Source organism: Tamandua tetradactyla, chromosome 15 (genome assembly GCF_023851605.1).
Source record: "Tamandua tetradactyla isolate mTamTet1 chromosome 15, mTamTet1.pri, whole genome shotgun sequence".
Taxonomy (NCBI): domain Eukaryota; kingdom Metazoa; phylum Chordata; class Mammalia; order Pilosa; family Myrmecophagidae; genus Tamandua; species Tamandua tetradactyla.
This window is the reverse complement of record NC_135341.1, coordinates 5,000,347-5,016,808: the sequence shown is the minus strand read 5'-3', so window position 1 is coordinate 5,016,808 and position 16,462 is coordinate 5,000,347. Positions and strand designations below refer to the sequence as shown.

The 16,462-nt window shown below is 41.8% G+C and overlaps 2 protein-coding genes across 4 annotated transcripts in view; one reads left to right on the top strand and one right to left on the bottom strand.

Moving 5' to 3' along the window:
- CNTN4 (contactin 4) overlaps positions 1-1,752 on the top strand; it is an 831,113-nt gene extending 829,361 nt beyond the window's left edge. Inside the window, exon 24 of the mRNA XM_077130352.1 lies at positions 815-1,752. Within this exon, the coding sequence (XP_076986467.1) occupies positions 815-915 (101 nt within the window). The 3' untranslated portion in view covers positions 916-1,752. The remainder of the gene's footprint in view (positions 1-814) is intronic.
- Positions 1,753-12,502: 10,750 nt separating this feature from the next.
- The window catches only part of IL5RA (interleukin 5 receptor subunit alpha), a 38,741-nt gene continuing 34,781 nt past the window's right edge, over positions 12,503-16,462 (bottom strand). For all 3 annotated transcript variants that reach the window (XM_077128660.1, XM_077128661.1, XM_077128659.1), the window contains one exon: positions 12,503-13,170. In XM_077128660.1, the coding sequence (XP_076984775.1) occupies positions 13,084-13,170 (87 nt within the window). In that variant the 3' untranslated portion in view covers positions 12,503-13,083. The remainder of the gene's footprint in view (positions 13,171-16,462) is intronic.

The window sequence follows — 16,462 nt, the reverse complement described above, 5'->3', positions numbered from 1 at the left end:
ACTGTTGGAGACTCTTTCCTTTCCCTCTGGGAAGTCACCTGTGGGGGAGGGGTACCAGCTGCCGCAGCTTGGGGAATTGCTGATCCAAGGCTCCTAGCCGGCCCGGGAAACAGTGTGTGGGAGGGGCGCCGGTTGCCGGCCACAGCGGCTTGGGGAACCACCGATCTGAGGCTCCCAGTTGGCCTGGGAAGCCGCGTGTGTGGGAGGGGCTCTGGTTGCCGGCCGCCGCAGCTTGGGGAACCGCTGATCCAAGGCTCCCAGCTGGCCCGGGAAGCTGTGCGTGGGGGAGGGGCGCCGGCCGCCAGCCACCGCGGCTTGGGAAACTCGCCTCTCCGAGTCTCTCAGCTGGACCGGGAAGGAGGGAGAGAGGGGCGCCAGCTGCCAGCTGCCGCGGCCTGGGGAAGCGTGCGCCGCTCAGAGACCTCACCGCAATGGAGTCTCGTAGCTGGTCCAGCCGTTCCAGACTGGGGTACACTGTGTGTCTGGTCTCTGTCGTGGCTCTGGGAGCTGTTCTGTACTGTTTCTAGTTATTTAGTAGTTGTTCTGGAGGAGGAACTAAGACACACACACCTTACTAAGCCTCCATCTTCTCCGGAAGCTCCAAGTGCTTTTTTAAACTGAGGTCGAGAGGTCCCCAAACCTGCTTCCAGTTCATAGTAAGAAGTCATAGAGGTGATATTATAAAGTGATTAAAATCTGAGCGCTTCCAGGGGAACCCAGCTAGTTCTGCTGTTTCAGAAAGCTCCGCAGCCCCCACCTCCCTTTGTAGCCAGGACCGCTGGCCCTTTCAAGTGATCTTTGTCTCTCTTTCCAGATGCCTATGCGAGAGGATCCGGGGCTTCCACGTCAAACGCGTGCACGCTGTCAGCCATCAGCACAATCATGATTTCCCTCACAGCGAGGTCCAGCTTATGACAAAAGTTATCTAAAGGACTTGCTGTTTATGATATAAGCAACGTTTAGCTAGTTGTTTTGAAGACACCCAGTACTAAGTAATATTGTTGTTCAAGTACATCTTATTACTGGAAAAAAAATGTTTTTTGCTTCTTTAGGAATGGCATTATACAGTACTTCCTCAAAGCAAATCTAGCTTTGTCTGAAGTTTCTTTGGAAACTCTGCAATGCACTGAAAACATCTGTAATATGATGTTACCAAAGCAGTTTACATATGTCCTTATATGCATATTTTTTATTATATATTTAGTGTTTTATAGAATTTTTTAAAGTTAACATATGATATAGATATTAATTTTTTCCTTGGCTGTAAAATGTTCTGGGCAACACAATCATACAGTTATGATTTGAAAATATTTCCTTTGATGACAGAGTTTGAAACCCATCTTGGTAAATAAATTGCAAATTACTTGTACAGTTTTACAAGGATGGAGTGGCAGAGCTGCTAAAGACTTGGTCTGTAACTCAAGGCCACTCTATGTAAATGCTCCTTTGACCGTTAATGAATTGAATCAAGTCCTTTTGACATGTAGAATATGTGTTCCCATGCCGCTGTGAATTTTCTTGTTCAACCCAACTTGAGATCGTTTTAGGAATTGCTGCAATCTCAAACCCTAAATTCACTGCCCAAGAGGCATCCTGTGCAATATTCCCATTCCTGAATTTAGCATTGTGCGGTAAGACTTTTCTTTTCGCTCTAAGTTAGCATCGTCTTCGTAGTAGCATTACCTTAGACATTAAATTCAAAGTTACATAACCTGTAGTAACATAGACCAAAAGTTACTATAGTTAACTGAATCTTTCAAAGGATAAGAAATGATTTTACTATCTTTAAATATATCTGTTTTGAATGTACATTTGAAAACAAATTCTTTGTTGATGGATTCATGATTTCTTTACAAAGTTTCTGATATATAATACATGTATCTCTTTAATAATAGAGCCCTTTTGAATCAAAACCATGTATGGAGTTTGGCGGATTTCTCCTATTTCAGCAAATAGTTGCCACAAAGAAGTTTTTTCATACGACTCTACAAAAGATCTTTAGTACAATTGTATGGTATCTTGATGATTCTCCTGTTTTGCAATAGGTAGCCTAGTTGCTTTGTAAGCTTTACCTTCTAAGTCTTGAAATTACACATTGGAAAATGACAATATCAACGAAGCTGTATTCTTATGAAAAGAACCATTTGTTATGAAGGGGGAGGTTTTATAAGCTGATACTAGTAAACAGTGAATATAAAAGGCAATGAAATTTTCTATTAAAATTTGCACAGTAAACATGCTGCCAACTTTTCTTCTTTCTCAAAGAGCTCAAATTTGCCTGTAATTTGTCATCTTTGCTTACAAATAAGATAACTTTTCAACCTTCCAGCTATATTTATTCAATAAAGTTATAATCAGGATTCCACTTGTATAAAAATTAGGGTGTAACTGGAAAAATATTGTCAGTATTTCAAGCTGTGTTCCTTTCTTAGTTTGATATGGTTACTTCTATGTTAAAGTAAAATAAGATTCAAACCACAAGCAAAAAAAATCGACAAAATAATAAAATGAATGAAAAAAAAATGACACCCTAGGTAGTTCCCAACCCCAGTGTAAATGATATTTATCAGTGATCTAGCAGATGTAATCTTTTTTTAAAGGTATTGTTAATAAATATTCTGTCATTTGTAAAGATACTTGTCTTTTGGGAGCATTTTTCCTGCCTGCCTATCAGGGAATTTGTTAGCTCACCCTTGAGCCTATTTAAAATTTGGGATCATGGAGGGACTCAAAAGTCTCTGGCCATACCCCACAGCTAGAGGACCCTGAGCTATTCCTTTGGAATGACACCCTGAAGATGCTATTTCAAATCCTCCTTGGGAACAGAGAGGGTTAAATTCTATAAGTAAATGTCCAAGATAAAACTTGAATATTTCCTCTTGATTAGTTAGGTCTTTTGTGTAATTAATCTAATTATATCTGGGTTTTTTTTTTTTTTGTAAGTTCCCCCATCCCTATTGCTAAAAGGATAAAATCTCAACCTGATCATTTAAAGCCCTATTTACTCTAACAACCTAACTTTCTATCCAGCTACACTGAGCCCTCACTGACCCCTGAACACTGCTTGCTTGGTCTCACCTCTTGTGCCTTTTGGTCCTATGGCTGCCCCTTCCTGAAATGCGCTCCTCACTCTTCTTTCCCACCCTCACCCCCACGGTCCTAGGGTAGCTCCAGCTCAGCTCATCTGTGAAGCTTTACCCTACTTAAGTTCCCAGCAATATCCTTAATCTAAATTAGCAGCAATCCCTGTCAATTCCATCCCTTTAGTAATTAACCAGGTACTACTGTTGGAAATTTCTTGTGCTGTTATCTTGCATTTTTAACTTAACTCCTGTATTGTTACTTAATTTTCCTTGTCTGTATGCCTTGTCTTCCCAACTAGATTGTAAGCTCCTTGAGGGCAGGGAATTTGGTCTTATCTTCCATGTACTCTCCATAGTGCCTAGCACAGTGCCTTGCAATAAATACTCATTGATTAATTGATTGAAGGGGTCTTTGAAATAGCATTTTGCATCAGTTGCCTGCTTGTGTGCCACAGCAAACCAACCAGAAAGACTGTGTCATTACTTTTTTTTTACATGGGCAGGCACCGGGAATCGAACCCGGGTCCTCTGGCATGGCAGGCAAGGATTCTTGCCTGCTGAGCCACCGTGGCCCGCCCTGTGTCATTACTTTTGATGTGGAAAATATTAGAAGGCCTGGCTTCTAACTCTGTGCCCTGGTGAAGTCCTTTTATCCCTCAGCCTCATGGTCTGATAAATGAGGCCCAGGATGAGCTGAGTCTGATTGAGCAGAAGATATTTTACAAAGTGCCCCATAGGCATCTTCACCCAAACCTTTCTGTTTGTGGATTTCCATGGTTGTTGCAATGGGTTTTGCTGGTTACAAGCAACAAAAACAACTCTGGCTAACCTGAGCAAACAAAAAGAAACTGACAAGAATAATACAGGATAGCCAAGGAAAAACTCAGTGGCCAAGCTTTGATAAGAAGAAGAACCAGGCACTCTGAGGGTCCAGACTGCAGGAATTTTGGAAAGTCTCTTTGGGGTGCTGTTATGACAGTGAGTCAGCTTTGTTTCCCATATTAATGCCACTCTGTTCAATATTCAAATTCCTGGGAAAGATTCTGATTAATCAAATTTTGGCCCGAGCACTTTGCTCACACCAAGTCAGCTCTCATAGGAAAAGAAAGTTGCTAAAAGAAAATTGTGGTGATGTTTCCAGTTGGGGAACTAGATACTGAGCTGGTCTAAACAACAGGCTTCCTATACTCAGCTAGCCAAGGGCACTTCCCCAGGTTCGGATCCAAATGAAGACTCTCAGGTGGAATATATTGGTGCCTTGGCTTTTTGCACTATGACTCTGCAGAAGGAGCACTAAGAAAGGGCCTCTTCGCTTTGCTTATTCAACCTTTGAAGGGCTTAATTTTACCCACTTGTTTGAGTGTGAGCCACCTGTGATTTAACTGTATTAAAGGGAGCCCTGTTCTGCCAGATAATTGATTCTCTCAGTGTATCTGAGTTCTCACAGAGCTCACGCAGCCTGTGTATAAAGCAGCATCTTTCCATGGGGGGCAGAAGACATGGATGATAAACTTCATATCTCAGGTGAGCTCTGAATTTTTCCAGTCTGTGAAGTGGGAGTTGCGTAGCTTTTGTGTTAAGATAGAATGGTTGAGTTATTCCTAATGGCAAAATTGTGATTATTGACGTACAGGAGGTAATGTTAAATCCTAATTAACCTTTTCCCAAGCTACTCAAGTGCCATGTGATTGTTAAAAGTAATGTAATGTAATCAATGCGCAGGTGATTTTTGTATGCTACTGTTCTTCTCCATTAATACAGATATTCAAAAATATACTTTTAAGTTTCTATAGTCACAATAGCAATGTAACCAACTCTAGTGATTTGAGGGGTAAACCTTTTAAAATCAGAAACTTATCCTCAATCTCTAGGCATACCCAAAATTATTCCATCACAAAATGCCAGATTCTGAGGCTTTAAAGAAGCAGCGCAATAAAATGACTAAGAATATGGATTCTGGAGTCTGACTGCCTGGTATGAGTTCTGATGACTATTTGTGTTAGTCATTTGTGTTAAATACCAGGTAAAGGGTACTGCCCTCCAAATGTTAGTGATTGCTTTATAAATCAGTCATTGTTCTTTTTCTCAAAAATTTGGGAAAGTCACAGGCACCAAGGACCTCACCGTTTCAGTGCTTGTCATCACCTGAGTTGAACTTACTTGGCACATCCGCCATCATTTTCTATTCAAATATTCATTAATGCAAATTAAAAAGATGCCAACTTTTCCACAAAGCTTTCTTTAGTTTCCCCATTTGATATTAACCTCTCATTTCCCTGACTTCCAGAGTGTGCAACCTGTACTCCCTCCTGTTAGTCATGCCTTTTACCTGGTATTTAAGTCACTTGTGATCAAAACTTCCCTCCAAGACTGTGGTAGTGATTCCTGCCTGCTCTCTCTGTAGATGGCTCATAGAGGAGGTGTTACTAGAGACTTGTACTGACTCATCACCCCATAAAAACCACAGCCTGTTGTACTCAGCAAAGGAAACCTGCTGTTTTTTGTTATCTGGGGAAATCAATTTCTCTGATCTGAAGTCCTACCCCTCGGCTCAGAAGCTAGCACAGCTAGAGGGTACAGAATGTCTGGCACCCGTCTCCCACCTCTCCTCTCCCCAGCCTTGGGACAGTGCTGTGTGCCAGTGAAGCCGCCCCTTCTGAAAGGAGCCCCCCTGTCCCCTCTGTCGAAGGGGACAGTCAGAGCAGATCAAACATTCCAGCTCCACAACTCAAGTGTGAAGGACTATTCAACAGAGCTCACAATTTAAACAAAACCTCCGTGTCCTTCATCACCAGGCATTTTAGTCAGTTATCAATTAACAGAACCTCAACAACAGACCCATCTGAGAAAAAGGCTCGGTTTTTTTTTTAAAGGTCAATTGTATGGCAGGTTTAAAAAGTCTGAAAACTGCAAGGCTGAGGTACATAATTAGGGATCTGATTATTGTGATATCCCCAATCTCTGCAATTCCCTGATATATTCTTACCAAATTGTTAAGAATAACACAGACTATAGCAGAAAAATATATATGCCTCAGGATTTTCACTATAATTTGTTTCTAGAGTTTTCAAAGTTCTTCATACTAAGAAGTGGGATACATGGTTTTTATTCCTTTTTAATTCATGAAGTCGAGTCAAAGTGGTGATCTGAAAAACCCAAAGTAACCGAGAATTAGAAATTGCGATGCTGAGTTTAGAACACTTAATTCAGTGCTTTTCAACACCTAGAACTAAGCATTTCCTGAGAGAAAGGGAGGAATAGAGCTAGAAAGTTGTCTCTTAAATTCAACTCGAGAGCAAGCAAGGACAATGAGTAGGCAAGGGGGAAATGGCAAGTAGGAAGGTGGGGTTTCTTACTGTAAGATGCAGGAGGTGGAGAAGTTCTGAAGATGAGGTCGAGGGCGTGGCCAGTTGGTGTGAGCAGGTCCTTGAAGGGGTTTAAGTCATCCAGCAAGGAACTTCAGCATGTCCACTCTAAGAGTCACTGTTCTAGGCTGGGAGGAGGCAATAAGGGGGGAGAATCTCCTGAGGGTCGCAGGACTGAAGGGCGCCAAGAATTCTGAGGCCAGCACAGTTGCTTGACTTGGAGGCACTTTTGGTGGGGAAGCCTGGGAACCAGGATCTGAATTTCTCTGCCATATAGAAAAATGCAATGATAATAACTGCCAACAGCAGTTCAGCTGATGAACATGCCAATCTCTGGGCAAATCAACTTGGTGATTATTTACACCCAGTATTCCTATTTTATACACAGGAAAACTGAGGCCAGGAGGCTTCCCCAGGTCACGGCCAGTGAGGTCAGGAACTCAGTGATGCCACCTTGACTTCAAGAGTCTTACTCCAAAACATTATATGGGTCTATATGTCTATGTAATAGCAAGAGGGGAAAAAGTAGTGCGCCTCCAAGGAAGTTGTACGCAGTTGTTGAAAAGTGGTGTTGGGTACTCCCACCCAGGGCAGGTGGTGGCACTAAGCAACCTCAGGGTCAGGACTGTGAGCTGAAGGTGGTTCTGAGGCTTCCCTACCTGGGAAGGGGCCAAGCGCTCGGGTGGAGTGTTCCCCTGAGAGAGCTCCCGCAGCTCAGGTGTGGTGGCTTCCCTGCTATGATGTGACAGGCTTAGCTGCCTCTCTAACTCTGACTGTAAATTGGCGTTTTTTGCTTCCTTGTTTGTTGTACTTGTCTTCGGGTGCCTTAGCGTTGTTGTTTTTTTTCACCTCGGCCTATCCTGTAAGATTTGGGTAACTAGATAAAATATAGGAGGCCTACATAAGCTTCAATTTCAGATAAAAAAAATTCATACTTTTCTAATGTATGTCTCCCTCAGTATTTATCTGAAGTTAAAAATTAACTGAGCCTCCTCTATTTTTATCTACTGGATCTGGTAATCTCATGCAAGAAGGAAGGTGCACTCCCATTACGGTAATTAATTTCTAAAGCAAAATTCCAGGATTGTGCTGACATGTTAGATCTCTGAAGGTCGATGGCTGTGAGGGTGCAGCACGAGGTTTGCTGTTTTGAGCTCCAGTTGGTTTGCTGAACTCTTCCTCTCCTTTCCTTGGATGATGTGAGGATTGGGGAGGGTGGGGAAAGCCTGCACATGATAGGACTGGCAGGTGAGGGTCCGCTTACAGCTGGCAGTAGTGAGTTTTGAGAAAGGGCTCTTCTTCTCCAAGCAAAGGCCCAGATTTATGAGGCAAGGAGGTGGAAAGGGGAGGGGATATGGGAAATATTTTGAAGGCATTATATATTAAAAAAAAAAAAAAAAAAAAAAAGGACACGCTGCCTAGATCATAGCCATGGCTGGCTGGAGCACAGCTAATTGGAGAGCTAATGTGGTTGGCACACCTTGTATTAGTCTTTAGGTCCAAATGACTGAAAACAAATAACTGGCATCTTGAATTGGCTTGACTGTTGCTCCTTTACTTTACAGTGTTGAGTGCTTGCTTTGTGTCAAGCACTGTGCTGGACACTGGAGCAACTGAGATAAAGAGAATTAAAGCGTCCCTCCTTGTGGTTCACTGGAGGAGACAGAAACACACATTTATTTGAGAGACGGTGTGAAAAGCTTAAACAGGTAAAACAGTGAAGAAAATGTAAGGCTTATGTGTCTTGCAAACATAAATCAACTTACAACAAGGTTAAGTACAGTTGACCACAATAAAATTTTTCATCCCAAATAGAATGATTTTATTTGATTGAACATAATTATTTTCTCAAATTGGTTGCTTTCCAAAAAAGACATACTTAAGTGTCACATTTGTTGATTTATTGAATTATGTGCAGATTAAATATTGGCCCATGGGCCAAATTTGACTCATTCCATGTTTTTGTAAATAAAGGTTTAATGGAGCACAGCCACACTCATTTATTAAAGTATCGTCCTCAGCTGTTTTTGTGCTATAGTGGCAGAGTAGTTCCAACAGAGAGACTGGGTCCCTCAAAGCCCAAGCTAGCTATTCTCTGGCCCTTTAAGAAGAAGTTGCCGGCCCTTGAGCTATGGCACCAGTATACCTTGCAGCTGACTTCTCTCTGGTAATCTGTCCCTAGGTTTATATGTTCTCTCATTTAATGATCTGGCAGGGACAAATCTTGGCTTTCAATTTCAATTAATGAAACAAACCTAATAGAACACCATCAAGCTGAAAAGAATCCTTTAGAACTTTCAAGTAAAGCACTAACGGTGAGTTCTTTGTATTAAGGTCTAAGTGATGATTTAATTTCTCATGTAAGCACAGCTTTTATAAAGGCATCTGCTGATTAGAGATTAGTTCTTTAGAATCTAAATTGAAAATAGTTTTCTATTCTGGTATACATTTAAGAAACTCACTTTCTCTTTTATCTGGCTAAGCTCAATGAATAGTCAGTTCCTACTCTATTCTTCAGGGTACGAAGATAAATAAGACACTGTTCCTGACCTCTGAGTATTTACAACTTAAAAGAAACAGAAGATTTCTAAATAATATAATTGGTGATAAAACAACTAAACAAAAGGTACCTTTGGGATATAGAGGGACACTTCATTCAAACTGGAAATTTAGGGAAGACTTCCTGGTGGAAGAACAGAAACTTAAAAACCTAAAGTTTTAGTTAACAAGGTGAAAAAAGTTGAAGAAATTTTTTTATTTTTTTGTTTTGTTTTAATCCACCCTAGGAAGCTTAAGCAGAGGCATGGAGGGGGGAAAGCAGGGTGCTTGCCCAGAAAAAATCAGCATGTGAATCATAATATAGGTACTCCATGGGATATGGCTGGAGAGCTACTGAGGAGACCACCTTTAGTGGACTTCATCTTTCAAGGTGCTGGGAAGTTATTGGATGGTTTTGGACATCAAGTGCCAAAAGCAAATGTGTTTACAAAGATCCTTCAAAGGGAAGAAATAATTGAGGTCAGGAGTTCAGTTCAGAGGCTACTGTAATAGTCCCAGCTAAGAAAAAAGAGGCAATGGTAGGGGGAAAGAATGGGGGGTATTTAGGAGAAATGTGTCTCTGCTTAATTGGCAGACTTAGAAAATTCACTGTCATTTACATTAACTATATCTTATTTCTGAGCTACACTTACATTCACATCTATTACCTAAAGAAGAAGGATATTGGAAAAAACAAGACTGCCTTTTTAGTTCAATGTAAAACTCTAGAGAAGGGAATGGTTTTCAAAAAATTCTACCAAGCAGCTTGACTTGTAGGACTTAGAGGCAGAAATAGTCACACAGTCATTGTCACAAAAATGCTTGAACTAACACTAAGTCCTATTCTAATTAGATTTTCCACCTTGTACCATCAAAGATTGTTTTCAGTTCTGTATTCTCGTTTCCAGATATCTACTTTTTCTTTAACAAATTAGCACCTATGGTTTATTAATTCCACCAACAGATGGTCCTGACGCATACAAGTCTCACCATGAAAATGTTTGGATCTTTAATCAGGATATTCTTTGCCCACGTGAAACTCTTCCCCAACAACCTACATAAATGTCTTGAGGTTTTGAGACATTTCAGTGAGGCTCAGGTGGTGGAGTTGTTGGCAAAAGTGAATTTCACCCTCTTATCTCCCCAGCTGCCCCCATGAAGCATTCAGCTTCCCATCCCATCCTGGGGGGAGATGAGAAGTGGGTGCCGTTATCTTATCGTAGGTTCATCTTACAGCAACCTGAAGACAATGGTTTGCGCATCAAGTGAATGTTCAAATGCCTAATTGTCTTAACAAGGCTGGTGAGACGAGTATACGCCACTCAAAATGTTCTGAAACTAAAAAAAAAAAATTGTTCTGAAGTCCAACTCTTCTGTTTTGTATGAAACAGCAATTCACACAAAATGACTTAGCGACATAATTGGCAAAAAAAGAGATCCTGGCCCCAGTAGCAGGATTGTGAGGTACAACCACGTCATCTCCTGGTTGCTTCCAATCATGTTCTAATTAGACATAGGTCTTATTCATTATACTATTATGTAGGCCTTGACCGTCTTTATTGTATACTGTTGAATTCCAACTACATGCAAGGTGCTACTATGTCAGGCCCAAAAGTGGGTTTAGGTGGGCCCAGTGAACATTGGTGGAGCACTTTCCAAGGGCCAGGTGCTGTCCTAGACCCTGCAGATACAAAGATGACTTTCACGTGGACTCCGTCCTCTTGGAACTCACAGCTTGACAGGGAGACGTCCACACTGTGAATTGTACATCCTACAGGGTGGTAGGTCCCAGAAAGGGGATGAGGCTAGAAGGAGAATCAGAGGTGGGATTAGCCAACTCTTTTGAAGTCTTCACAGAAGAGGTGGTATTGGAAATGGTTCCCAAAGAATGAGTATTACTTCCACAAGCCAAGAAGTGAGGAAGAGGACATTCAAGTCCACTAGGAGGCTGCATGGCCTACTTTATGTTGCTGCTGATGTACAGAAAACAGCCAGATGAGTAGTATCTGCTCAGTAAGTGTAGCAGGCACTCGGGGACCCTGATAATGCTGCCTGCGGGAAACAAGGAAGGCGTTGCCGAAGTGAGAGGTACACAAACAACTGAAGAACTGGCGGCAGTTCCTTCCTCTTCTGTTTGAAAGTCCTAGACAGAGGTGGTTTCCACAACCCTATGTGTTTCCAGGCTCCCATGTAAAAGAGGTTAGTCAGAGAGCTCTAAGCCCAAACCAGGGTGGTCTTTTGATAGATCTTTATTATCACCTGTTCCTTAGGCAGTTAGATGGTTTTCACATTTTGATATTCATAAGAATCGCCCATGACAGTGGTTTTCAAAGCAGTATCAGTGTCACCAGGGAACATGTTAGAAATGCAGATTCTTGGGCCCCACCCCAACCCTACTTAATAAGAAACCCTGGGATGGGGGCCAGCAATCTGTTTTTAACAAGTCTTCCAGATGAGTCTGGTGCACACTCAAGTTCAAGAACCACTGTCCCAATGGACTCATTCAAAGTTCAGGCTCTTGAATACCTCTCAGAGATTCTAGTCAAGGGGAGATTGAACATTTTGCCAATTGTTGAAGCACCTCAATGGGTCACACCGTTCTGGTCCTGTCCCTGTGACTTCAAGCTCCAGCTTTTTCCTAACAATCCCCTCGTACTATCTGGGCCACATGGACATGGTAGTCAACGCCTAGCTGTGCCATTTCTTATCAGGCACAGTGACTGCTTCTGTAAAATGGCATTAGGAATTCTGGCTCTTTGGGCTTGTCAGAATTAGATATAATGAATGGGGAGTACCTGGTAGAACACCTGACGCTCAGGAGGCACCAAGGACTGAGAGCTATCATGACTGCTGTGCCCCATTATTCTCTGCTAGTTACAACGGATGGTTATAGGGCTCTCAAAAAAAAATAATCCATGTAAGCTTTTTGTAGTCATGTGATCCCATTCTAGGATCAAAACCAACTAGGCAGTTTCTGGAAAATATATAAAGAATGTGCCATGGTGGGGATTATGAGCACAGTTAGCTGCTTTTCCTGTCCTAAGCTTCTTTCCCTGGGACCAGATGAACTCAGTACCACTTGGGTCCCTTTGAGTACTAACCATTCTTTCTGCCCCCTCTCTGCCCAGGACATACCTCCACTTGGTTCCACTTTGAGGGGATGGCCTGTACAACCCTTCCAAACCTAAGAGGGTGGGATCTACCTAGCACTACTTGACCAGGCACCTAAGAAGTTTCTGAGAAGTCTTTGCCAACAAATATCTCTTAATGCAGTTATCCCATTCACAACCCAATTTCACAGTATACTACCAGAAATCAAAGCTGCCTCTGAGAATACAATCTCCAGCAATATCCTATCCTCTCTTTTGGTAAGGACAGAGGTCTAAATTTTTTTTATTTTCGAATTAGTTTGACTCAAATGGTGCTACCTAGATCAGACATATGGAGCCAGAAATTGCCTTCCCCCTCCCCATTCACCTTCCCCCCCACCCCAACTCATTCTCTCTCTCTCTCTCTCACTCACACACACACACACACACACACACAACAATACTTAAAAGTATTCTGAGAGCAAAAAAAGCACATGCATTTATGGCTCCCACTTGCTGTTGAAAAGACAGTCTTGAAACCAAGCTCATAATTCACTCTAACCTGATGCAAAATGCTTTCTTCCTGAGTTCTTAGCCAAGCGCTGCCATTGGCAGCTTAAGCAGCCAAACTGGCACCACAGTTGATGTTAGCCAAAAAAAACACCAAACAAATAAACAAGACAATCTCTTTTGCAAAAGATGTCTGAGGTAAGTAATGCAGTTCACAAAATGGGCAGTTGAGCAGGTGCTACCCTGTATAGCATGGAGAGAGACACCATGGCAGAATGCTCAGATTCCTCAAGTCCCCCTGCTGTGACTGAGGAGATACTCGTGAAATATCTTAACTACTAAAAGAGATCGGACTGGTACATTCAACTATATTGCCTTACCGCTAAACAGAATGTTCAGGAAATTCTGAAACCCTATAGCCTAGAAAAAGCAGTTCCTGTTCATCTTATCACTCAGGCATGTGAGTATGAGTTCATTTTGAGATTGCCACAGTGACAATCAAAACACAGAGTCTTCCAGAATTTCAAATCCAGGCTCTTCCACATAACTTACAACTTCAGTTTCTGTTTCACCGGAACCAGTTTTCTGCAAAACAAAACATTCTTCCTTACATGTCTTTTAAAGAAATTTCATTTCTGTGTATGCTTTATAATCGGCTTTCTTCTTTTAGTCTGTTTTTCTTATCGAAATAGTAAATGTTCACTGAAGAGAAGGTGGAAAATCAAATAGGAAGAAGAAAATCACCCATAAACTCTCTGCCAAGCACAGCATGATGTTATAAATTAATTTCTGTGAGGCATATTTTAAAGCCTATTGGTCTAGGTTTTTCAGATGCATCATTTTCAATAACTCTACAACATTCCATCCATAAGGTACTACACTATTTCCCTAAAGTTGGACATTTGTTCTGTTCAATTTTAACAGTTATAATTAATGTTGATAAAAATTAAAATTTATAATAAAAAAACTTTTCTTTACCTAACTTACTCATTCAATACATTCTTAATAGCTAGTCTACCCTAAACACTATGCTATGCATTAGTATGCAGTGATGAGCTCTTTACCTCAACTGTCATCTACTTCATGTTTAAGAGAACCTTCTCTGTTCTTTTAGAAACAAAGAATAGCAGGAAACCAGTCTCTAATAAATTGAAAACTCAGTCTAAGATGTTTTAAAGTAATCCAATTTAGGCCAGCTCCCCCCCACCCCCTGTTCCCAACTCCAAGCATCTGTCTCTTACATTACAAAGCAATTTCTAACTGAGGTCTGAAAAAGAAACCCAGAGCCCTCAGGTGGCCAATCTCCTCCAAACCCCAGGACTTGGGATACCCATACCAAGCTCAGAGGTTTGAAATGTAATTAAAAGTAGAGGGATTCCGGGGATGTGAGGGTAGTTCAGTGGCAGAATTCTCACCTGCCATGCAGGAGACCTGGGCTCAAGTCCTGACCCATGCACTTCCCCCAAAAAACGAAAAAACCAAACAAGAACAAAGAAAAGTTAACAAATGGTGCTGCAATAAGGGGATACTCACATGGAAAAAATACGAAACGTGACCCCCCCACCCGCCACCTCCCCCACCATACAGCATACAAGAAAAAAAAAAAGAAGAAGAAGAGGGATTCCTTCTCTACTAGCTGGATGCTTCCCCGTTGTTTGGACTGGCACTTGCATTGCCAAACCACCACCACCCTAGCACTCACTGTCCATATTGTCCCAGGAGCAGAGGCCCAAAGAGTGGGTCAGACAGCTTTGCCACTGGAGGTAGAGACTGGACACCAGCACACGTGGCCCAGCTTTGGTCAGCTCAGCACACACTTGCATCCTCTTTAAGGTGAGAAGTTTAAGCCATCCAGCTGCCAGTGCCCGCCAATACTTCATTTTCCCTCTCCCCTCACCCTTCTTCCTCTCTTCCTCCTCCTCCTCCTGTCTCTGTCTCTATCTCAGTCTTTCTGTCCCTCTCAATGGGTTTCTCTCTCAATCTCTCTCTTCTCCTCTCCCTGCTCCCCTCACTCCTCTCCTTCATATTGGCTTATTTTTTTTACACAAAACTCTGTAATGTGAGGAGAGAGTAAGTTGGCCCAAGAAGCTAGGAAGCTCTGAGCTCTGACATCAATCCTTAGCTTACTCTGAAAACACCTTGCTATCCCGAGTTATTATGCACACTTGACTTGATTTTTATTAAAAACAAACCACCAGCTCGTACAATAAGCTCTTAAGCCAGTTTCTCTCACCAGCCTCAGAATATTAAAGGAAATCTTTTGGGGTTCTATAGGGAAATTGGATAACAGCATTAAGATGTTCCATTAAGCAGCCAGGACAAATTACTTGAAGCTGCTGGTTAAGTCAAATGTGATTTCTCAGGGTTGTGGCTGCTCGAGAAAGAGGGCCATGACGGCACATGTTCAGATGGCCCAGAACAAATCTGCACACTGGACCCGCTCTCACTGCAGGAAAGCTAAGGGTTAGCACAGCAGACAGGCTGCTTCCCTGATAGTGAAGAAAGCAAGGATCCAGCCGTGGGGATAGTGATTCTTTCACCAGCGTCAATTTTCTGCATCACTAGGTTAGTAACCATCATTGTCTATGATCACTCCAAACACCAAAACTGCAAACTCTAAAGAAAGGTCACAGCTTATTGAAGTTAACTATTCTGGTGAGTTCATTCTACCCTTTCCTAGGGGCGGGCCATGGTGGCTCAGCAGACGTCTTGCCTGTCATCCTGGAGACCCGGGTTCGATTTCCGGTGCCTGCCCATTCAAAAAAAAAAAAAGTCCCGCTTATAATCTGCCCTTTCCTGTCCTCGATAATCAGTCACCAGTTAGCCCATCTAATCATGAATTAATCAGAGAGAGAACTGAATTGTTCGATCAAGAAATTTGCTTGATCTAAATCAGAGGTGACAAAACTATGGTCCATGGGCCAAATCCAGTTTGTCACATGGAAGGGGTTTTTTGTAAATAAAGTTTTCTTGGAACACAGCCATAGTCATTCACTTGCATGTCATCTAAGGCTACTTTCTAGCTACAATGGCAGAGTTAAGTAGATGCCACAGAACCATTTGGCCCCCAAATGTTTATTATCTGGCTCTTTACAGACAAAGTTTCCTGAGCCCTAATCTAAATCACTACTGATTTAGGGATAAATTAGTCAGAAGATGTGCAAGAACTACACACTAAAAATGACAAAATATTGCAGAGAGAAATTAAAGGAAACCTAACCAAATGGAGAGATACCCCATGTCCACAGATCAGAAGACATCGTTAAGATGTCGCTTCTCCCAAATTAATCTATAATTTAACACAATCCCAATCAAATCCCAACAGTCTTTTTTGTGGAAGCTGAAAAGCTGACTCTAGAATTAATATGGAAAGACAAAGAAACAACAGTAGACAAGACAACTTTAAAAAAGAAAATATTGTTTTGAAGGCTATACCCTACCTGATCTCAAGGTTTATTTAAAAGCCACAGTAATCAGGACAGTATGATGTTGGTGTAAAGACAGACAATAGATGAATGACACTGGATAGGGTTCAGAAATAGACCCACACGTTTAGGGACAATTGATTTTTGACAAAGTTGCCAATGTAAATTCATTGGGGAAATGGTTTGTTTTCAATAAATGGTGCTGGACAATCAGATTGCATAGGCAAATTACCATTTAGTTTAGCCTAAGTGCTCTGAATGGTGAATACAGCCTAAGAAAATGCATACTGGGAAATCATTATATGCCTTCTCTCTGGCTCTTTATGATAATAATCTAACTTTCCCCTGAAAAGTCTTTGTTGATTAGGGTACCCAGGAAAAGAAACACGGATTCTTGAAATGTTAGAGCTAAGCAGACCTTGAACCATCTGATCTTTGACCCTTGCTGTACA